We start from the raw sequence: 25,057 nt of genomic DNA, 5'->3' as shown, positions 1-25,057 counted from the left end.
CTGGTACTGGTACTCCCTGTATATAGCTCCACATTGATCTGGTACTGGTACTCCCTGTATATAGCTCCACATTGATCTGGTACTGGTACTCCCTGTATATAGCTCCACATTGATCTGGTACTGGTACTCCCTGTATATAGCTCTACATTGATCTGGTACTGGTACTCCCTGTATATAGCTCCACATTGATCTGGTACTGGTACTCCCTGTATATAGCTCCACATTGATCTGGTACTCCCTGTATATAGCTCTACATTGATCTGGTACTCCCTGTATATAGCTCCACATTGATCTGGTACTCTCTGTATATAGCTCTACATTGATCTGGTACTCCCTGTATATAGCTCCACATTGATCTGGTACTGGTACTCCCTGTATATAGCTCCACATTGATCTGGTACTGGTACTCCCTGTATATAGCTCCACATTGATCTGGTTCTCCCTGTATATAGCTCTACATTGATCTGGTTCTCCCTGTATATAGCTCCACATTGATCTGGTACTGGTACTCCCTGTATATAGCTCCACATTGATCTGGTACTGGTACTCCCTGTATATAGCTCCACATTGATCTGGTACTCCCTGTATATAGCTCCACATTGATCTGGTACTGGTACTCCCTGTATATAGCTCCACATTGATCTGGTACTGGTACTCCCTGTATATAGCTCCACATTGATCTGGTACTGGTACTCCCTGTATATAGCTCCACATTGATCTGGTACTGGTACTCCCTGTATATAGCTCCACATTGATCTGGTACTGGTACTCCCTGTATATAGCTCCACATTGATCTGGTACTGGTACTCCCTGTATATAGCTCCACATTGATCTGGTACTGGTACTCCCTGTATATAGCTCCACATTGATCTGGTACTCCCTGTATATAGCTCCACATTGATCTGGTACTGGTACTCCCTGTATATAGCTCCACATTGATCTGGTACTGGTACTCCCTGTATATAGCTCCACATTGATCTGGTACTGGTACTCCCTGTATATAGCTCCACATTGATCTGGTACTTCCTGTATATAGCTCCACATTGATCTGGTACTGGTACTCCCTGTATATAGCTCCACATTGATCTGGTACTGGTACTCCCTGTATATAGCTCCACATTGATCTGGTACTCCCTGTATATAGCTCCACATTGATCTGGTACTCCCTGTATATAGCTCCACATTGATCTGGTACTTCCTGTATATAGCTCCACATTGATCTGGTACTGGTACTCCCTGTATATAGCTCCACATTGATCTGGTACTGGTACTCCCTGTATATAGCTCCACATTGATCTGGTACTCCCTGTATATAGCTCCACATTGATCTGGTATTCCCTGTATATAGCTCCACATTGATCTGGTACTCCCTGTATATAGCTCCACATTGATCTGGTACTCCCTGTATATAGCTCCACATTGATCTGGTACTCCCTGTATATAGCTCCACATTGATCTGGTACTGGTACTCCCTGTATATAGCTCCACATTGATCTGGTACTGGTACTCCCTGTATATAGCTCCACATTGATCTGGTACTCCCTGTATATAGCTCCACATTGATCTGGTACTGGTACTCCCTGTATATAGCTCCACATTGATCTGGTACTGGTACTCCCTGTATATAGCTCCACATTGATCTGGTACTGGTACTCCCTGTATATAGCTCCACATTGATCTGATACTCCCTGTATATAGCTCCACATTGATCTGGTACTGGTACTCCCTGTATATAGCTCCACATTGATCTGGTACTTCCTGTATATAGCTCCACATTGATCTGGTACTCCCTGTATATAGCTCCACATTGATCTGGTACTGGTACTCCCTGTATATAGCTCCACATTGATCTGGTACTGGTACTCCCTGTATATAGCTCCACATTGATCTGGTACTGGTACTCCCTGTATATAGCTCCACATTGATCTGGTACTGGTACTCCCTGTATATAGCTCCACATTGATCTGGTACTGGTACTCCCTGTATATAGCTCCACATTGATCTGGTACTGGTACTCCCTGTATATAGCTCCACATTGATCTGGTACTCCCTGTATATAGCTCCACATTGATCTGGTACTGGTACTCCCTGTATATAGCTCCACATTGATCTGGTACTGGTACTCCCTGTATATAGCTCCACATTGATCTGGTACTGGTACTCCCTGTAGATAGCTCCACATTGATCTGGTACTGGTACTCCCTGTATATAGCTCCACATTGATCTGGTACTGATACTCTCTGTATATAGCTCCACATTGATCTGGTACTGGTACTCCCTGTATATAGCTCTACATTGATCTGGTACTCCCTGTATATAGCTCCACATTGATCTGGTACTGGTACTTCCTGTCTATCGCGCCACATTGATCTGGTACTGGTACTCCCTGTAGATAGCTCCACATTGATCTGGTACTGGTACTCCCTGTATATAGCTCCACATTGATCTGGTACTCCCTGTATATAGCTCCACATTGATCTGGTACTGGTACTCCCTGTATATAGCTCCACATTGATCTGGTACTGGTACTCCCTGTATATAGCTCCACATTGATCTGGTACTGGTACTCCCTGTAGATAGCTCCACATTGATCTGGTACTGGTACTCCCTGTATATAGCTCCACATTGATCTGGTACTGATACTCTCTGTATATAGCTCCACATTGATCTGGTACTCCCTGTATATAGCTCCACATTGATCTGGTACTCCCTGTATATAGCTCCACATTGATCTGGTACTGGTACTCCCTGTATATAGCTCCACATTGATCTGGTACTGGTACTCCCTGTATATAGCTCCACATTGATCTGGTACTGGTACTCCCTGTATATAGCTCCACATTGATCTGGTACTCCCTGTATATAGCTCCACATTGATCTGGTACTGGTACTCCCTGTATATAGCTCCACATTGATCTGGTACTGGTACTCCCTGTATATAGCTCCACATTGATCTGGTACTGGTACTCCCTGTAGATAGCTCCACATTGATCTGGTACTGGTACTCCCTGTATATAGCTCCACATTGATCTGGTACTGATACTCTCTGTATATAGCTCCACATTGATCTGGTACTGGTACTCCCTGTATATAGCTCCACATTGATCTGGTACTGGTACTCCCTGTATATAGCTCCACATTGATCTGGTACTCCCTGTATATAGCTCCACATTGATCTGGTACTGGTACTCCCTGTATATAGCTCCACATTGATCTGGTACTGGTACTCCCTGTATATAGCTCCACATTGATCTGGTACTGGTACTCCCTGTAGATAGCTCCACATTGATCTGGTACTGGTACTCCCTGTATATAGCTCCACATTGATCTGGTACTGGTACTCTCTGTATATAGCTCCACATTGATCTGGTACTGGTACTCCCTGTATATAGCCCGCGGCCCCGGCTCCACATTGATCTGGTACTGGTACTTCCTGTCTATCGCGCCACATTGATCTGGTACTGGTACTCCCTGTAGATAGCTCCACATTGATCTGGTACTGGTACTCCCTGTATATAGCTCCACATTGATCTGGTACTCCCTGTATATAGCTCCACATTGATCTGGTACTGGTACTCCCTGTATATAGCTCCACATTGATCTGGTACTGGTACTCCCTGTATATAGCTCCACATTGATCTGGTACTGGTACTCCCTGTAGATAGCTCCACATTGATCTGGTACTGGTACTCCCTGTATATAGCTCCACATTGATCTGGTACTGATACTCTCTGTATATAGCTCCACATTGATCTGGTACTCCCTGTATATAGCTCCACATTGATCTGGTACTGGTACTCCCTGTATATAGCTCCACATTGATCTGGTACTGGTACTCCCTGTATATAGCTCCACATTGATCTGGTACTGGTACTCCCTGTATATAGCTCCACATTGACCTGGTACTGGTACTCCCTGTATATAGCTCCACATTGATCTGGTACTGGTACTCCCTGTATATAGCTCCACATTGATCTGGTACTGGTACTCCCTGTATATAGCTCCACATTGATCTGGTACTCCCTGTATATAGCTCCACATTGATCTGGTACTGGTACTCCCTGTATATAGCTCCACATTGATCTGGTACTGGTACTCCCTGTATATAGCTCCACATTGATCTGGTACTGGTACTCCCTGTAGATAGCTCCACATTGATCTGGTACTGGTACTCCCTGTATATAGCTCCACATTGATCTGGTACTGATACTCTCTGTATATAGCTCCACATTGATCTGGTACTGGTACTCCCTGTATATAGCTCCACATTGATCTGGTACTGGTACTCCCTGTATATAGCTCCACATTGATCTGGTACTCCCTGTATATAGCTCCACATTGATCTGGTACTGGTACTCCCTGTATATAGCTCCACATTGATCTGGTACTGGTACTCCCTGTATATAGCTCCACATTGATCTGGTACTGGTACTCCCTGTAGATAGCTCCACATTGATCTGGTACTGGTACTCCCTGTATATAGCTCCACATTGATCTGGTACTGATACTCTCTGTATATAGCTCCACATTGATCTGGTACTGGTACTCCCTGTATATAGCTCTACATTGATCTGGTACTCCCTGTATATAGCTCCACATTGATCTGGTACTGGTACTTCCTGTCTATCGCGCCACATTGATCTGGTACTGGTACTCCCTGTAGATAGCTCCACATTGATCTGGTACTGGTACTCCCTGTATATAGCTCCACATTGATCTGGTACTCCCTGTATATAGCTCCACATTGATCTGGTACTGGTACTCCCTGTATATAGCTCCACATTGATCTGGTACTGGTACTCCCTGTATATAGCTCCACATTGATCTGGTACTGGTACTCCCTGTAGATAGCTCCACATTGATCTGGTACTGGTACTCCCTGTATATAGCTCCACATTGATCTGGTACTGATACTCTCTGTATATAGCTCCACATTGATCTGGTACTCCCTGTATATAGCTCCACATTGATCTGGTACTGGTACTCCCTGTATATAGCTCCACATTGATCTGGTACTGGTACTCCCTGTATATAGCTCCACATTGATCTGGTACTGGTACTCCCTGTATATAGCTCCACATTGATCTGGTACTCCCTGTATATAGCTCCACATTGATCTGGTACTGGTACTCCCTGTATATAGCTCCACATTGATCTGGTACTGGTACTCCCTGTATATAGCTCCACATTGATCTGGTACTGGTACTCCCTGTAGATAGCTCCACATTGATCTGGTACTGGTACTCCCTGTATATAGCTCCACATTGATCTGGTACTGATACTCTCTGTATATAGCTCCACATTGATCTGGTACTGGTACTCCCTGTATATAGCTCCACATTGATCTGGTACTGGTACTCCCTGTATATAGCTCCACATTGATCTGGTACTCCCTGTATATAGCTCCACATTGATCTGGTACTGGTACTCCCTGTATATAGCTCCACATTGATCTGGTACTGGTACTCCCTGTATATAGCTCCACATTGATCTGGTACTGGTACTCCCTGTAGATAGCTCCACATTGATCTGGTACTGGTACTCCCTGTATATAGCTCCACATTGATCTGGTACTGATACTCCTGTATATAGCTCCACATTGATCTGGTACTGGTACTCCCTGTATATAGCTCCACATTGATCTGGTACTGGTACTCCCTGTAGATAGCTCCACATTGATCTGGTACTGGTACTCCCTGTATATAGCTCCACATTGATCTGGTACTGGTACTCCCTGTAGATAGCTCCACATTGATCTGGTACTGGTACTCCCTGTATATAGCTCCACATTGATCTGGTACTCCCTGTATATAGCTCCACATTGATCTGGTACTGGTACTCCCTGTATATAGCTCCACATTGATCTGGTACTGGTACTCCCTGTATATAGCTCCACATTGATCTGGTACTGGTACTCCCTGTAGATAGCTCCACATTGATCTGGTACTGGTACTCCCTGTATATAGCTCCACATTGATCTGGTACTGATACTCTCTGTATATAGCTCCACATTGATCTGGTACTCCCTGTATATAGCTCCACATTGATCTGGTACTGGTACTCCCTGTATATAGCTCCACATTGATCTGGTACTGGTACTCCCTGTATATAGCTCCACATTGATCTGGTACTGGTACTCCCTGTATATAGCTCCACATTGACCTGGTACTGGTACTCCCTGTATATAGCTCCACATTGATCTGGTACTGGTACTCCCTGTATATAGCTCCACATTGATCTGGTACTGGTACTCCCTGTATATAGCTCCACATTGATCTGGTACTCCCTGTATATAGCTCCACATTGATCTGGTACTGGTACTCCCTGTATATAGCTCCACATTGATCTGGTACTGGTACTCCCTGTATATAGCTCCACATTGATCTGGTACTGGTACTCCCTGTAGATAGCTCCACATTGATCTGGTACTGGTACTCCCTGTATATAGCTCCACATTGATCTGGTACTGATACTCTCTGTATATAGCTCCACATTGATCTGGTACTGGTACTCCCTGTATATAGCTCCACATTGATCTGGTACTGGTACTCCCTGTATATAGCTCCACATTGATCTGGTACTCCCTGTATATAGCTCCACATTGATCTGGTACTGGTACTCCCTGTATATAGCTCCACATTGATCTGGTACTGGTACTCCCTGTATATAGCTCCACATTGATCTGGTACTGGTACTCCCTGTATATAGCTCCACATTGATCTGGTACTGGTACTCCCTGTATATAGCTCCACATTGATCTGGTACTGATACTCTCTGTATATAGCTCCACATTGATCTGGTACTGGTACCCTGTATAGCTCTACATTGATCTGGTACTCCCTGTATATAGCTCCACATTGATCTGGTACTGGTACTTCCTGTCTATCGCGCCACATTGATCTGGTACTGGTACTCCCTGTAGATAGCTCCACATTGATCTGGTACTGGTACTCCCTGTATATAGCTCCACATTGATCTGGTACTCCCTGTATATAGCTCCACATTGATCTGGTACTGGTACTCCCTGTATATAGCTCCACATTGATCTGGTACTGGTACTCCCTGTATATAGCTCCACATTGATCTGGTACTGGTACTCCCTGTAGATAGCTCCACATTGATCTGGTACTGGTACTCCCTGTATATAGCTCCACATTGATCTGGTACTGATACTCTCTGTATATAGCTCCACATTGATCTGGTACTCCCTGTATATAGCTCCACATTGATCTGGTACTGGTACTCCCTGTATATAGCTCCACATTGATCTGGTACTGGTACTCCCTGTATATAGCTCCACATTGATCTGGTACTGGTACTCCCTGTATATAGCTCCACATTGACCTGGTACTGGTACTCCCTGTATATAGCTCCACATTGATCTGGTACTGGTACTCCCTGTATATAGCTCCACATTGATCTGGTACTGGTACTCCCTGTATATAGCTCCACATTGATCTGGTACTGGTACTCTCTGTATATAGCTCCACATTGATCTGGTACTGGCCCCTGTATATAGCTCCACATTGATCTGGTACTGGTACTCCCTGTATATAGCTCCACATTGATCTGGTACTGGTACTCCCTGTATATAGCTCCACATTGATCTGGTACTGGTACTCCCTGTATATAGCTCCACATTGATCTGGTACTGGTACTCCCTGTATATAGCTCCACATTGATCTGGTACTGGTACTCCCTGTATATAGCTCCACATTGATCTGGTACTGGTACTCCCTGTATATAGCTCCACATTGATCTGGTACTGGTACTCCCTGTAGATAGCTCCACATTGATCTGGTACTGGTACTCCCTGTATATAGCTCCACATTGATCTGGTACTGATACTCTCTGTATATAGCTCCACATTGATCTGGTACTGGTACTCCCTGTATATAGCTCCACATTGATCTGGTACTGGTACTCCCTGTAGATAGCTCCACATTGATCTGGTACTGGTACTCCCTGTATATAGCTCCACATTGATCTGGTACTGGTACTCCCTGTATATAGCTCCACATTGATCTGGTACTGGTACTCCCTGTATATAGCTCCACATTGATCTGGTACTGGTACTCCCTGTATATAGCTCCACATTGATCTGGTACTGGTACTCCCTGTATATAGCTCCACATTGATCTGGTACTGGTACTCCCTGTATATAGCTCCACATTGATCTGGTACTGATACTCTCTGTATATAGCTCCACATTGATCTGGTACTCCCTGTATATAGCTCTACATTGATCTGGTACTGATACTCTCTGTATATAGCTCCACATTGATCTGGTACTCCCTGTATATAGCTTAGTTATTGTGTATTTTATTGTATTCCTCGTGTTAGTTACCATTTTATTTTTTAAACTCTGCATCGTTGAGAAAGGTTCGTAAGCAAGCATTTCAATGTACACCAGGTGCATGTGATCAATCAAATGTGATTTGATTTTGGGTTATTCTCTCGTCTCTGAACACACTGTATCTAGAGATGTTTCCCAGTACTGTGTCCATGTAGTCTACCTGCCAGGGCCTTGATGATGTCATCCCTCTTGTTGTGGGAGCTGTTCCGGGCCTTGAAGGCAATCTGGTAGCTGCCCTGGTTGGGGGCTTTAAACCACGGCTCTAAGAACACACTCAGGAACTTATCCATGTCCTCCTGGAACGCCTTGCACGTTCCACTCACCTAGAACACACAGAACCATCAGAACCACAAGGAACCCCCCCCCCCCCCACCCAATAAAAACCCACACATTCTAGAAAAGAGAAATTCTTCCAGCTAGTCTCTCCCTCTCTCTTCTGGTTGGACGGTCAGGAAACCTCCATGCCACCTGATACTCAGCCACATAACATTACATGTGCTCACCGGCAGCATTCTGAGGATGACTCGTGACTTGTTCTTCTTGGTGATGTGGAGGTCCGACAGGATGTGATGCACCAGCTTATCAGGGTCTGGAGAGAGACAGAGCAAGAGAGGGGGGGATGGGGAGAATAAAAAGACTAGTTAGTTAGAAACCAAACAGACTATTTTGAGGACTTCTGAATAGGTGTAATTGTCACTGTTGGCAGTTCTTTAATGAACTAAGGATAAAACCTAGCCTGGTCCCAGATCTGTTTCTGCTGTCATGTCAGCTCCTTGTCATGCCAAGTAGTGGCATGACGGCACAAATCATTCCAAAGAACTATGATAAAGGTGTCTGCTAAATGAGTGGTCTCACTCTCCACTCTGGGCGCTGGTTCAAAGTAGTGGGCTCCCAAGTTTCACAGCATCCCTGGTTCGAATCCAGGCTGTATCACAACCGGCCGTGATTGGGAGTCCCATCGGGCGGCGCACATTTGGCCCAGCGTCATCCGGGTTTGGCCGGTGTTGGCCGTCATTGGAAATAAGAATTTGTTCTTAACTGACTTGCCTAGTTAAATGAAGGATCAATTAAATAAGATATAAATATATACTGGGTGTCTTTTGAGACATGCTTCATCTCTGTCTAAGGAGCTGGGATGCTGTCTGTCAAACTCTTCCTCACCGAGGTTCTTCGTCTTGATGAAGATGACGTTGTTGGCTCCACTGTCCATAGCCTGGAAGCGCCGCTCCCGTTTCCCTGAAGATGCTTTGAGCTGCTTCACCTCCTTCTTCAGAGCTGCCTCCGCATCTTCGTCCTCCTCTTCCTCACTACTGCTCTCCTCGGGTTCCTTAAACTGGGTTGTCAGGAGAGTTTAGAGAAGTTACTTTAAACAAAAATACCGATTTATAACTATTAACAAAGATAACTACCAATAAAGATGTATAGTACAGTTACTTCAGAAATGACTCCTTTCTCCTACTCCTATTTACGTTCAGTTGATCCCTGATTTGATTGACATGATTGGACAGTTATCCGTTCCACTCAACGGCTTTTCACCAGCGATGACTTCAAGGCAGGAATTAAGGGAAACACCTCTTCACGTATTCGTACATGGCCTCGCTAAACGTACTACTTACATTCTCAGGTCCGTAGAGTTGATCGGCGTATTCGTTGAGCAGGTTGAAGGCTTCCGCGGTGCATTTCCTCTCGTTCATATTACAGGTGATGAGAATACCTTGCATGCCCACCTCAAGCTCCCGGGAACCCTTGTACTTCTTACTCCGGTGTCCGCCGCCATAGCGTTTCTTACTGCGCTTTCTCAAGTCTTGTGCTTCGGACATATTTGATCATATACAGGACTCCTGGATAATAGTTTAACTGTTAGAAAAAACACATTTACCTGGATAACGTTATCTATCTAGTTTCTTATTTGTCACTAGCAAGTATAGCAGAATTGGCTAGCTAGCTAACATGCAAGCTAGCACAACAAACGACACGAGTCGGGATTGCTTACGTTAGCTACTGTACTAAACCTCAATCAGTAACCGTACACGTTGGATTAAATGCTAACAATGTATCGTTTAATTTGCTAAGTTATAGAAATACTAGTCAACGTTTATCGTACTCTTCTCAAGTTGAGTCTGAAGGTACTCGTGGGCTCCTTCGTTCATTCAAACACCCGAGTGTTGTGAGCAGCAAAAGTGGAATCGGCGTATCGCCTTCAAAATAAAAGTCCCGGTTGAAACATGCAAACTAATACAAATATTGAAATCATGACACAATTGGACTATAAATGCTAAACAAGTTTGGAATGTTGTTGTAAAAATGAAACAAAAGACAATTTGACAACAAAAATGTCAAATCCGTTGATCACACTGTGGATGTATAAACTTAGGGATGATGGTCCAAGCACACCAAGACAGTCGTGAAGAGGGCGCGGCAAAACCTACTCACGCTCAGGAGAATGAAAAGACTTGGCATGGGTCCTCAGATCCTCAAAAGGTTCTACAGCTGCACCATCAAGAGCATCCTGACTGGTTGCATCACTGCCTGGTATGGCAAGTGCTCGGCCTCCGACCGCAAGGCACTACAGAGGGTAGATTGTACGGCCCAGGACATCACTGGGGCTAAGCTTCCTGCCATCCTGGACCTCTATACCAGGCGCTGTCAGAGGAAGGCCCTAAAAATTGTCAAAGACTCCAGCCACCCTCGTCATAGACTGTTCTCTCTGCTACCGCACGACATGTGGTACCGGAGCGCCAAGTCTAGGTCCAAGAGGCTTCTAAACAGCTTCTACCTCAAGAAATAAGACTCCTGAACATCTAATCAAATGACTACCTAGACTATTTGAATTGCCCCCCCCCCCCCCTTTACACCGCTGCCACTCTGTTGTTATCATCTATGCATAGTCTTACTTTAATAGTTACTTTAATAACTCTACCTACATGTACATATTACCTCGACTAACCGGTGTCCCTGTATATAGTCTCGCTATTGTTATTTTACTGCTGCTCTTTAATTACTTGTTATTTTTATTTCTTATTCTTATTGGTACTGCATTGTTGGTTAGGGGCTCGTAATTAAGCATTTCACTGTAAGGTGAAATGTATTCGCCGCATGTGACTAATACAATTTGATTTGATTTGAATTTCAGAATTGCAGGAGGGTGGACCCCTAGGGGCAGGAGGGTTGACCCCTAGGGGCAGGAGGGTGGACTCCTAGGGGCAGGGTGGTGGACCCCTAGGGGCAGGAGGGTGGACCCCTAGGGGCAGGAGGGTGGACCCCTAGGGGCAGGAGGGTGGACTCCTAGGGGCAGGAGGGTGGACCCCTAGGGGCAGGAGGGTGGACTCCTAGGGGCAGGAGGGTGGACTCCTAGGGGCAGGGTGGTGTGGTGGACTCCTAGGGTGGTGTGGTGGACTCCTAGGGGCAGGATGGTGGACCCCTAGGGACAGGGTGGTGGACCCCTAGGGGCAGGGTGGTGGACCCCTAGGGGCAGGGTGGTGGACCCCTAGCGGCAGGACTGGGTTACCCAGCTATATTGGGTGCAAGTAAAAAGAGCTCTACAGTACTATTACGCATATGAGGTTAATTATATGGAAAATATGCTGCTCCCGGGTGGCGTAGAGGTCTAAGGCACTGCATCTCAGTGCAAGAGGTGTCACTAGAGTCCCTGGTTTGAATCCAGGCTGTATCACATCTGGCCGTGATTGGGAGTCCCATAGGGCAGCGCACAATTGGCCCAGTGCCGTCTGGTTTTGGCCAGGGTAGGCAGTCATTGTAAATAAGAATTTGTTCTTAACTGGCTTGCCTAGTTAAATAAAGGTTAAATATATATTTTTAAATAATTATAATAATGTGTAGGTGCATGTGTTTTTTGTGTTTTTTTTAACTTTGGTTTCCAAACCTTTCCCTTGGGAATAAAAAAAAAATAGGTGGGAAGGAAATTGTGTTGGGAGTCAGTTGAATTATTGACTAAACTGGTGGGGGTCGGGCTTGCGGCCAGCTTGGGCTGACTGGCTGAAATTAAATATAGAGGATGTCTTAATAAAGACAATCAAGTCTTTCTACTTTGTAATTTTTTTAAGAGTTAATTTGTTAGGCTTTTGGTTAAAGGTGCAACACAATATAGATTTTTGAATTACCTTTGATCTACTTCAGTCTTATCAATCACTTATAAATATGTAATAATCTCTTACCTAGCTTGATGACTGTGGGCATTTTTGCATACTTTTTGTTGTTCTAAATAGAGATGACTAGAAGGGCTATGGGTCATATTGGATTGTGTAGAAAGGCAGGAAATTAGCTTTCGATCTGAAAAATCTGGAGCAGGAAATCCAGACCCCCCCCCTGCCAGGTTATGCCCCCCACCCTCTTCTAAAACCAAAGTGCACCCCTGTCTTAATTGTTACCCAGAAATGATTTTATATTGAGATAAAAACGGCTGCATTGGACTTTTAAACAAAATCTCTTTCTCTGAGAAATTGTATTGGTATAAAATAATTACATTTTCAATATGTTTTTGAGCATGCAATATAGCTCAGTATTTGTATTATTTATTTGATACAGTATTTTGTGATCATCTTCATCAAGGGTGCCAATAATTATGGACGTGGCTGTATATTAATCGTTTGACACTTTTCTACTATTGTATGGGGGACTTTATTTTGAAATTCCCCTAAATTCCGTGACCCGGATTTGACCTGTTAGTGCAACTGGCAAGAACACGTAGCTAGCTAACAAACTCGAAATGCAACATCTCAAGGAAAAAGGTAACTAGTAGCTAGCTAGTAGTTTGCTGTCGTTGCAGTGTGGTAGCATCTGCAGAGAAATGTTCCTAAGATTGTTCTCTCTCTGGCCTCTGTCTCATAGCTAACTAACTAGCTAGCTAAAGTGAGTTATTTAAGTTGCGATCAAGTGACAGCTAGGCTAGCGAGCTATATAAACTAGCCTATTATGAATTCGGCAGGAAAATCTTTACCTTGTCATTTGCCGTGGTAGCCTCACGTTATGTCAAGAACAGTATTTGTATTTATTAGGGATTCCCATTAGTTCCTGCCAAGGCAGCAGCTAACGTTACTCTTCTTGGGGTCCAAACACACCAAAGCACCCACGTTACGTATAAAACAGTGAACTATGTACTGAATGAACTAAAGATAAAACAGTACATCATATAACATCCCTACACCACCACATATCCACAACACAAAATGTAAAATACCACCATCCAATTTTAGATAAAAATTTTTACATTTTATTTAACCTTTATTTAACTAGGCAAGTCAGTTAAGAACAAATTCTTATTTACAATGACGGCCTAACCTGGACGAAGCTGGGCCAATTGTGCGCCGCCCTATGGGACTCCAAATTACGGCCGGTTGTGATACAGCCTGGAATCGAACCAGGGTCTGTAGTGATGCCTCAAGTTCTGAGATGCAGTGCTGCACCACTCGGGAGCCATCTCCAGATCCTTATCTTAATTGCCTATAACCACAAAAAATAATAATTGCCTATAATCGTGGTCAATCTATGTTGAGATGGCTGTTTCTATGGCGATTTAAAGGGAAAGTCTCAGAAAAACACAATGAAAACAGGAACAGATTGTCTTTGGAGGGTGGATATTGAAATTCAGTCTGTTAGCTTCATGGCTACCGACGTGAGTGCTATGGGTCGGTAGTCATTTAGGCAGGTTACCGTCGCTTTTTTTGGGCACAAGGACTATGGTGGTCCGCTTGAAACATGTAGGTATTACAGACTCGGTCAGGGAGAGGTTGAAAATGTCAATGAAGACACTTGCCAGTTGGTCCACGAATGTTCTGAGTACACGTCCTGGTAATGTCTGGCCCTGCGTCCTTGTGAATGTTGACCTGTTTAAAGGTCTTACTCACATCGGCTTCAAAGAGCGTGATCACACAGTCGTCCGGAACAGCTGGTGCTCTCATGCATGCTTCAGTGTTGCTTGCCTCGAAGCGAGCGTAAAAGGCATTTTGCCCGTCTGGTAGGCACTGGGCAGCTCGCGCCTAGGTTTCCCTTTGTAGTCTGTAATAGTTTGCAAGCCTGCCACATCCGATGAGCGTCAGAGCCAGTGTCAACTTCATAACAAACATTGTGAGGCAGCTGTGAGTGGAAAAAAAGATCTGTGAGCCCTTTCCAAAAGCCATGGAATATAATTGACTGAAATGCATAATTTGACACTTGCCAACATTCATGCAGACTCCTACATACACTGATTCAGTCTGCACTCTAACATATAGACCTCAGGGATAATTAGCAACATGGTATCATTTGGAAATGACTAACCTTTTTTCTGTACGCTCAGGTTGACTTCCCCAGGGACTGGCCCACAAACGATGTCTCCTTTTCTGAATTTGTGCCTGTAGGTCCCTTTCTTCCCCCAGCGTCTCTGCGTCTTTTGGTTCCTCCACTGCGGCTGATGTCTGCAGCTCTATGGCAGGTTGTTCAGCGGAGAGACGTCATGGACTACGGCTTGGTGGAGGAGTTTGTCATCACTGTGTTGGACATAGTCCCAGATCTGATGAGTTACAGAGAGAAAGTCCAACTCATCATGGGCCTGAGAGCACAGGTGAGAGATGGGGCTGATGGGTGGAGAGGGTAAAGGAGAGATGAGACTCAGGAGAACCCCTTGTTTCAACACCGGGGGGTGAGGTCACTTCATTAGATGCATGTAGTTGTTTGGTTATAATCTGGGTAATTCTATATGAAGTAATTAGCTTGAGAACTAGGCTATACCACTGTGCATTGCTATAGAAATTGATATAGTCCCATGAAAAAGTATTCTCCCAAAGGCACAGTTTTCATGTTTTCTGAAACATGATGCATACACCGCCGTGCTTAAAATGGCTCCATAGGAAACAGGCTCATCTCAGCTGCAGTCCATACACTGGTTTTGTTTGCTGGCTCACGCACCAGTATAATTTGATGGAGTTCTTTAAAAGATAATCTAACTTTTACTCCTATCAGCTGGTTCTGAAGTTGTTGCACTCAGAACAACTAGCCGACTCTGATTCCATCCAGTCACACCTGAATAGGATGAAGACCTGCAGCATCACCCATAGGGACAACCAGGTGAGTCACTCAGAACAACTAGCCGACTCTGATTCCATCCAGTCACACCTGAATAGGATGAAGACCTGCAGCATCACCCATAGGGACAACCAGGTGAGTCACTCAGAACAACTAGCCGACTCTGATTCCATCCAGTCACACCTGAATAGGATGAAGACCTGCAGCATCACCCATAGGGACAACCAGGTGAGTCACTCAGAACAACTAGCCGACTCTGATTCCATCCAGTCACACCTGAATAGGATGAAGACCTGCAGCATCACCCATAGGGACAACCAGGTGAGTGTCACTCAGTGACATTGTAACTCTGCTGGTGGAAGCCTTCAATGTCATTATCCATGCTAAAATGGGTTATAATCCATCCAGAGCCATCATTTTAACTCTATGGTTTTCAAATCATTACAGCTGTCTCAACCCCTCGGGGAAAAAGGGTTTGCGATAACTAGTTATGTAACGGAGAAATAGGTGGGTAAATGCTGATCCCCGTTCACGGGTAGTAAGGTAACGTTCCCTACACTTTCAATGTATTTTTCCAATAAAGTTGGGCAAACGCTCACGGCAAAATAAGAAAGGTACGTCAACGGCATACACACAGCTTGCGATTGTGCCACGTGTTCTGGTTAACCAGGCAAGGTGTTATAGATGCTGGCTCTTTTGATTTTTATTTGGACTGTGGCTATCCATACTTGCCTGTGTATTTGACTGTGCTATCCATTCTTCCTGTTATTTACTGTGCTATCCATTCTTCCTGTTATTTACTGTGCTATCCATTCTTCCTGTTATTTACTGTGCTATCCATTCTGTTCTGTGTATTCGACTGTGCTATCCATACTTCCTGTTATTTACTGTGCTATCCATTCTTCCTGTTATTCACTGTGCTATCCATACTTCCTGTTATTTACTGTGCTATCCATTCTTCCTGTTATTCACTCTGCTATCCATTCTTCCTGTTATTCACTGTGCTATCCATTCTTCCTGTTATTCACTGTGCTATCCATTCTTCCTGTTATTCACTGTGCTATCCATTCTTCCTGTTATTCACTGTGCTATCCATTCTTCCTGTTATTTACTGTGCTATCCATTCTTCCTGTTATTCACTGTGCTATCCATTCTTCCTGTTATTCACTGTGCTATCCATACTTTCTGTTATTTACTGTGCTATCCATTCTTCCTGTTATTCACTGTGCTATCCATACTTTCTGTTATTCACTGTGCTATCCATTCTTCCTGTTATTCACTGTGCTATCCATACTTTCTGTTATTTACTGTGCTATCCATACTTTCTGTTATTCACTGTGCTATCCATTCTTCCAGTTATTCACTGTGCTATCCATACTTTCTGTTATTCACTGTGCTATCCATTCTTCCTGTTATTTACTGTGCTATCCATTCTTCCTGTTATTCACTCTGCTATCCATACTTTCTGTTATTCACTGTGCTATCCATTCTTCCTGTTATTTACTGTGCTATCCATTCTTCCTGTTATTCACTGTGCTATCCATTCTTCCTGTTATTTACTGTGCTATCCATTCTTCCTGTTATTCACTGAGCTATCCATTCTTCCTGTTATTTACTGTGCTATCCATTCTTCCTGTTATTCACTGAGCTATCCATTCTTCCTGTTATTTACTGTGCTATCCATTCTTCCTGTTATTTACTGTGCTATCCATTCTTCCTGTTATTCACTGAGCTATCCATTCTTCCTGTTATTTACTGTGCTATCCATTCTTCCTGTTATTCACTGTGCTATCCATTCTTCCTGTTATTTACTGTGCTATCCATTCTTCCTGTTATTCACTGTGCTATTCGTACTTCCTGTGAGTCACTGCTATTCGTACTTCCTGTGAGTCACTGTGCTATTCGTACTTCCTGTTAGTCACTGTGCTATTCGTACTTCCTGTGAGTCACTGTGCTATTCGTACTTCCTGTGAGTCACTGTGCTATTCGTACTTCTTGTTAGTCACTGTGATATCCGTACTTCCTGTTATTCACTGTGATATCCATACTTCCTGTTATTCACTGTGCTATCCATACTTCCTGTAGATTTGTGATCCTGAGGTGGAGGCATCAGAATCCAACTTCCTGAATCTGATTAAAACGCTGCTGGAAGACCCAGTTGAGAGAGAACGCTTCTTTCAGGTCAGTGACTAAGTAGCTGATTCTGTTGATGATGATGATGATGGTGATGAGGAGGATAATAACTCCAAGGTGTTGAATGCTTTGACAAGGTAGTGCTCAATGCTTAGATTCAAAAAGCACTGTCCTATTCTCTACTTGTTTGGTTGTTTCTCAGAACGTTTTTCCAGAGGAATTCGGCCCAAAGTATCACTCCGCACTGCAGACTCTGGTGTGGGAGTTCCTCTCCAGACTGGAGAAGCTGCTTCCATCACCGACCCTTCAACAGGTACCACCATAACATCTTACTACCTTCATCAGCATCGGACTGAGGCTAGCCTTCATACATCAGTGTTATACCCAACGGGGACTTTACACAAATGCAAAAATCTCCATTAAGTGCATGAATAGATGCATAAAATGTATATTTTATTCTATACCATTGTGCGTTTTATACCATTCATGCATTTTGTCAGCGTCCTGGATAAACACGGTTTCTTTTCAGATGTATTAATGTGGTATACTTCAGCAACCACACTTTAAATAATGTACAACTTCATTTTCCCTTGTAGTTATTCTTTGGAATGCTACTCGTTTTACACCGTTTAAGCTAGAAACGCCATTCAAAACTTTAAAACATGCAGACTGGTCTGGAATAGTATGCTTAAATACACCTTTTTGAAACCATTTATACTTTTAAAACTATTAAATGTTTTTTCCTCCTACAAAAAAAAACTTCATCCACTTTAATGGAATTTGTTCAACATTCTAAAGCTTCTGTTGTTGAATACTCCCATGACTTCTAACATTCTATTCACTGTAAACATTGTCACTTTTGATGCAAATCAGCGACTTTGACCACTTTCCCAAAAACTTAGACAAAAACTTAGAGCTTACAACATCTTAAGACTGTTTTATATTTGGCCTAACGACGTGTTTGTAGACAATTACAATTCGACAAGTATCGTTGGTCAAAACGACATTTCATTTTATACTCCGGTGGAATGTCTGTAGACCGTAGCTGCGACTGTCGGTTTCCATGTTCATGTCGCAGACAGAAAATGAAACTTTGACCCTGTTTCAGCGTTCGTTGTCATGGTTACCAGAAACCAGAGCGCACACGTTCTAAAAATCTTAGGTAGAATGCCCTGCTTTTATTTCGTCACATTATTTAGATCTTGTTGTAATTTTCCTTCCTGTAATGATGGATACAAATGAGCTAACGTTTAGGCGTTGTCAGCTATGCTCTGGTCATTATTTTAACTGGCCAGGCAGCTAGCTAACAAGTTAGAAACAAACCAAACATTGTTTAGGAAGTTGCTTTTAGTTGCCTGGCTTGATAGATTGACATGTACTAAATACATTTTTAGACGGACATTTTTAGACGCACACCTTAAGTCTCCGCTATTAAAATCTGAAATCAGAACAGAAATATCTTCTTCCAAACAAAAGTTACAGCTGTTTTAGTAATCACATCAACTAAACTTAACAAAAATATAAACGCAACATGTAAAGTGAAAGAAAAGATCCCAGAAATGTTCAATATTCACAAAAAGCTTATTTCTCTCAAATTTTGTGCACCAATTTGTTTACATCCCTGTTAGTGAGCATTTCTCCTTTGCCAAGATAATCCATCCACCTGACAGGTGTGGCATATCAAGAAGCTGATTAAACAGCATGATCATTACACAGGTGCACCTTGTGCTGGGGACCATAAAAAGGCCACTCTAAAATGTGCAGTTTTGTCACTCAACACAATGCCACAGATGTCTCAAGTTTTGAGGGAGCATGCAATTGGAATGCTGACTGCAGGAATGAGAATTTGGCAGTACGTCCAACCGGCCTCACAACCGCAGACCAAGTGTAAAAGTACGCCAGCACAGGGCCTCCACATCCGGCTTCTTCACCTGCGGGATTGTCTGACACCAGCCACCCGAACAGCTAATGAAACTGAGGAGTATTTCTATCTATAATAAATCCCCTTTGTGGGGAAAAACTCATTCTGATTGGCTGGGCCTGGCTCCCAAGTGGGTGGGGCTATGCCCTCCCAGGCCCACCTATGGCTGCGCCCCTGCCCAGTCATGTGAAATCCATAGATTAGGGCCTAATGAATTTATTTCAATTGACTGATTTCCTTATATGAACTGTAACTCAGTAAAATCGTTGTAATTGTTGCATTTATATTTTTGTTAAGTATACATTTTCTTTATTTTTTTTATAACTGACAGTTTGACCACATTCTCAACAAGTTAGACAAAAACGTAGTGTATGAAATCCTAGTCTACTTCCCTGCTTTTCAAATCTAATCTTCCATTACCAAAAAAATACATTCAAAAAGCTCAAGCAAGTCACACAATTTTTCTTAATGGAAAATTACCCTCTAGTTGCTGGTATTAAAAGTCCACAAGGTAATTTGAATTACTTTTATTAGTTCTACTACAGTCATTAAACTTTTACAGGACATGGATGGCAATAACTGCTAGATGCCAATAACAGCTTTTTTTAATGTAAAAAAGACAAATAATAGTCCATCAAAAAGTGGGTTTCTAGGGCAACGAGGTTATGATTTCTAGGGCAACGAGGTTATGAAAGTGTGTGATATTATAGAACTGGATCTATTGTCATTGTCAAGCCATTCTCTTTCCCTCAGACTGCATCTTGGTTTCTACCTGACCCCTCTGTCCTGGAGGAATGTGGGCAGTCGGTGCGTCATCCTCAACCTTTGAGGACCCTCCTCCAGTACCACACCAACCCTTCTCCAGTCCCACATATTGAGGCCAATGGTAGGAGAAGAAGACTTTTGAAAAATGAAGGAATGATAATTGTAATTTTATTTTTTAAACGGTTTTTGACATTCATGTTTTGATATTGCCTTTTCTTCTTCTCTTGTCCTCGGCTCTGTCATCTGGAGACAACCACATCCTGTCTCCATCTCCCCGAGAGTCATTCACTGACCAAGCTGACCCAGAGATCCAATCAGAACCCATACAGACATTTATGACCATTCAAAGCCCTGCATCATATTACTTTGAGTCAGAAATGATACCTTCGCTGGATTACAGGGAGAGTCAACGAGGGATGAATTTAGACCGCACTGCAAATGTCGACATTTTGCCTTTGAATGAAGAGGTAGAGTGTGTAAACAAGGAAAGTCTTGACAAAGAGAGTGAAATGGATCATGCTTTTCTTCACCTTCGTGCTGACAGTGGGCCGAAAATCCAACCAGGAGCTCACCGCTTCGAAAAGGAAGTGCAGGACGTTTCTAATTTGTCTACGTCCTGTCGGCTCCATAAGCCCACGGTGCTGCTGCACAGACTTGACATTACTGATATGCTGTCACCTGTGTCAGAGGTTCTTCCAACGCCGAGCAGAGAGAGGCTTCAGATTGACAATGTGGAAACCCAAGGACAGAGAGAAGGACGGGTCATATCACAAAAGAGCGAGAGGAATGTCGACGTAGAGCCCTCAGATAGCCAACCTCAATATTCTCTGGTCCCTGGCCCATGCCATACTAAGGGGCAGCCTAAAAGAAGCATGCGTGTCAAAATATGCTCCTTGTGTGGGGAAACTTTCAGGGAAGCAAAGGATTTGACAGCACACATAACATCTCACACTGAGCAGAGGCCTTACCAGAACACCATGTGTAGACAAGACGTTAAACACCATGAGGACTTACAGAAACATCGTCAGAATGTGTGTGAGGTGGCAATTCAACCAGAAGAGGATAACACGTCTGCGACATGGACGGAGGATTGCACAGCGATATCCCAGCCCCACGACACTTTACCCCAGAGAAGGCACATGAATATCCAACATGGTAAACCAAGACAGTCTTCCAAAGTCACCAAATGCTCCCTGTGTGACAGGACCTTCAGTAAGGCGTCCCACATGGAAAAGCACATGAGATACACACATGGGAAGCTCCTGTGCCTCAACTGTGGGGAGGTTTTTGAGAACTCCACTTTGAAGAAACATCAAAAAGTGTGCTTGAAGACAAAGAAACGTCTCTCTTGCTCTCTGTGCGGGGACACCTTTGATCTCTCTGAGCCAAACGAGCGTGAGGACGTGAACCCACAGCAACTTCAGAGGAAGGCTCTTCCAGAGGCCAGCGCGCTTTTAGCAGCAGTAGAAAATGCGACAGAGATACCTCAGCCCTCAAACACAACACCCCAAAACCCAACCACCTCCAATGCTCTACCCTTTCAGCTAGCTAATCATTACAGAAAATGCCTTTTGTGTAAAGAAGCTTTTGATAATGGAGATGACCTGAGAAGACATCTGAGATTTCAACATGGTGTACTTCCTTATCTGTGCTTCAAATGTGGGGAGAGTTTCCAAAGCACATCTGATCGGGAGAAACACTCAGACGAGTGTTCCGGTCAAAACATTCCAGATTCTAGAAAGTGTCCCGGGTGCAGGACAAGGACTTCTCAATATAGGCAGCAGCAGCAGGAAACGACAAGTCAGGAAGTGAACCTTAAGAGACACCAGACAGCCTGGCCACTAAATACAGGGGAAAAGGAGATGGAGATCCCACAGTCCAGCAGCACAGACGTCGACTTCTCAGATGACTCTCAGCAACACCAGCTAAACCAATCAGTCAATCAATCAAACTTATTTGTAAGGTGCTTTTTCGATCAGCGAACTGCTCTTACAGTAAGCCGGTCTAGACCCCGAAGAGCCAACCAGTGTGATGAGAGGAACATTCAGACACAGCAAGACGTCAATGAGGAAGTCAATGCAAGCCAAACCCTAAGGGAGGTTGACCCAGCAGGTGGAAGCACATCTCAGCCTTCAAGGGGGAACGGGATAGAGACTCCCCATCCCCACAGTACTGAATCCCAGAACCCAACAACCTGCGACGCTTCCCCCACTCTGCCCCCTGGTGTGAATTTAGATTCTAGAACATGTCATGTGTGCTCCAAGAGTTTTCGTAGGAAACAATCCCTGATTTTGCATCTGAGACGTCACGGTGAGGGGGCCATTAAGTGTCCCATATGTTCAAGGTGCTTTGGTCGCAACAGGGATTTAAAGTTTCACCTGGCCAACAAATCAGGTTGTGGGCCAATGCGCCGTAATCTTACCACCGTAATCGTTCCCACAAAAGACACGCCGGTCTTCACTTGCCCCGATTGTCTGCAACAGTTCACAAGCGAAAAGAAAGTGAAATCCCACATGGTATGTCACACAGGAGATGGGTTCTCCTGTAGCTTTTGTGGCAAAATGTTTGCTGGACATAATCAATTAAAGTTTCATATTCGTTGTCATAGTTACAGGCCTTATCTATGTGATACGTGTGGCAAGGATTTCCCATCTCAGAGTGCATTGGAATCACACGAGCGTGTGCACACAGACGAGCGGGCATACTCTTGCACGGATTGTGGGAAAACCTTTAAGCGTAAGGGTACCCTGACACAACATCGACTGATTCATACGGGAGAGCGGCCATTTGCGTGTACTCTTTGTCAAGTACGCTTTACCACTAATAAGCATCTGAAACTGCACATGATGTGTCACACAGGGGAGAGGCCTTTCAAATGTCTGCTTTGTGGGAAGGGCTTTAGACAGAAAGGCGATTTGAGGCAACATCAAGCTCTGTGTTCCTAGTTGCCTTTCGGCTCAAGAGTTAAGATAAAGAGTTCTTATTGCGTCTGTCAGTATTCAGACGTGTTATAATTCCGTCTTACTCTGCGTTCATAACATCTGGTAAATTTGGGAATACCAGCAATCCGACTGTGGAAAAAAAATCCGCTTGAACGCCTCTCCAACTGGTAATTACTAGTGGGGAAACTGGTCTGTCATCTCTGAGCTTCCGACTTCTGCCACATGCTGAACTTTGACGTCCCAGACGAAGAAATTTAATTAAGGAAATTACCTTGATAACAGCATTTTTGGCAGTGAAATGCAACAACAAAACATTATTTATAAAAATAAATAAATTAATCTATGAATATGTTTTTTGAAAACAAGTTGTTAGTGAGCAGGTTGCTGTACTTTCAGTTTATGGTTGACACAGCTTTGCCATCAGCCAATCGGCGTTTTCTAAATTGGTTCAAAGCATGTGAATGTACTCAACTCGTTGCTCCCAGTTTCCCGTTTGTCTTGAAGGCAGCATTAAGCACGCCCATGGGAAGTGCCACAGGTGCATTCCAAGACGGTTTGGAATGGAGACTTCAACTTACTATTTTGATGAGGTTATCAATTAGCCTATTAGACCAATGTCAATGGGGATGCTTCCAAATGCAATAGACCTTATTCCACCCGTCGCATAAATAAGGCCTATTAAGTACGACATGAATGGTTTCATTTCTTTGTCTTGCACAATTGTCCATGGCTGTCTTATTGCAACGATCCAGAACTTTCTGAGAGGAGATAAATATTGTCTGATTCGAGGAATCACTGAAGACTGAAATGCTGATAAAATGCTATTGTAACAGATCTCTCAGTGGGCAGATGTTCCATTGGGTGAATTTTGGGGAGGATGATGCACTGCCCAGTTTCAAGCACATGTGTAGAAGTCTGAATACTGGGGCTTGTGCCAGTAAACTCATAATTCAGCCAACTCTGAAAAGAGCACTAGTCATTTTGATTTGTGATATACACTAACGGGTAAATTAGATAACATTCCTGTTGGGTGGTTCTTATCAACAGACTGAAACCCTTATACTTTTTCCACACAAAAAAACTGCTTCTTTGAGTTACTTTTGAATTCTCCATATTGAATGAGTTACTTTTGAATTCTCCCTATTGAATGAAATAATCTAATCTGTTGAAAAATGTGTATTTTTTTAATTACAAACTTCTTAGCTTTGTAAAACAGCCAATTGTATATATCCTTTACAAAACTGCAACTATATGTCTACAAGAATTGTAATAAACATAACAGCAACCCATGCATTATCCTCAATTTTGTCATCTTTCCATTTTGTATGTTACAATTTGTTCCACAATGCCCTGTAATGAACGGTTAGAAACACGTCAAAATGAATCATTTTGGCCTCTCCCCGATCTGTCTTAGTGAAAAGTTATCGACAACAGTTTCTGAATTTACATCCATTGTACATAAATGATTATTCTGTGGGAATCATTCTTAAGGTATTGGTTGTTACAGGTAACTGCCAAAATAATGGAAACACGTGAGTAAATGAGGGATACAAATGATATTGAAAGCAGGTGCATCCACACAGGTGTGGTTTCTGAGTTAATTAAGCAATTAACATCCCATCATGCTTAGGGTCATGTACTGTATATAAATGCTGGGCAGGCAATTATTTTGGCTACCATGGCTATACTCTCATAGGATGACCTTGCTCCCATCCACAGGGCACGAGTGGTCACTGAATGGTTTGATGAGCATGAAAACGATGTAAACCATATGCGATGGCCATCTCAGTCACCAGATCTCAACCCAATTGATCACTTATGGGAGATTCTGGAGCAGGGCCAGAGCTTTCCCACCACCACCATCAACAAAATAACAAATTATGGATTTTCTCATGGAAGAATGGTGTCCCATCCCTCCAA

The 25,057-nt window shown here is 43.5% G+C and overlaps 2 protein-coding genes across 3 annotated transcripts in view; one reads left to right on the top strand and one right to left on the bottom strand.

The window, feature by feature from the left end:
• Positions 1-10,565, bottom strand: part of thumpd1 (THUMP domain containing 1) — a 39,723-nt gene extending 29,158 nt beyond the window's left edge. The window contains exons 1-5 of the mRNA XM_014130116.3: positions 10,461-10,565; positions 9,973-10,197; positions 9,518-9,689; positions 8,860-8,945; positions 8,517-8,679 (exon numbers count right to left, since the gene is read on the bottom strand). Of these exons, the coding sequence (XP_013985591.2) occupies positions 8,517-8,679; positions 8,860-8,945; positions 9,518-9,689; positions 9,973-10,176 (625 nt within the window). The 5' untranslated portion in view covers positions 10,177-10,197; positions 10,461-10,565. The remainder of the gene's footprint in view (positions 1-8,516; positions 8,680-8,859; positions 8,946-9,517; positions 9,690-9,972; positions 10,198-10,460) is intronic.
• A 2,445-nt stretch (positions 10,566-13,010) lies between these two features.
• On the top strand, positions 13,011-24,440 carry LOC106564116 (uncharacterized). Of its 2 annotated transcripts, none has more exons than XM_082958547.1 (7): positions 13,011-13,104; positions 14,713-14,915; positions 15,314-15,697; positions 17,462-17,557; positions 17,712-17,822; positions 20,184-20,316; positions 20,445-24,440. In XM_082958547.1, exons 1-7 carry the CDS (start codon positions 13,083-13,085, stop codon positions 23,138-23,140), a joined length of 3,645 nt encoding a protein of 1,214 aa, XP_082814673.1. In that variant the 5' UTR covers positions 13,011-13,082; the 3' UTR covers positions 23,141-24,440. The 2 variants fall into 2 exon arrangements, with proteins under 2 accessions (XP_082814673.1, XP_082814674.1); XM_082958548.1 differs by having other exon boundaries at positions 17,725-17,822; positions 20,445-20,673.
• The last annotated feature ends 617 nt before the right edge of the window (positions 24,441-25,057 follow it).

The sequence above is a fragment of the Salmo salar genome, chromosome 12 (genome assembly GCF_965601325.2).
Source record: "Salmo salar chromosome 12, fSalSal1, whole genome shotgun sequence".
NCBI lineage: Eukaryota > Metazoa > Chordata > Actinopteri > Salmoniformes > Salmonidae > Salmo > Salmo salar.
This window is presented reverse-complemented; position numbering and strand designations above follow the sequence as displayed.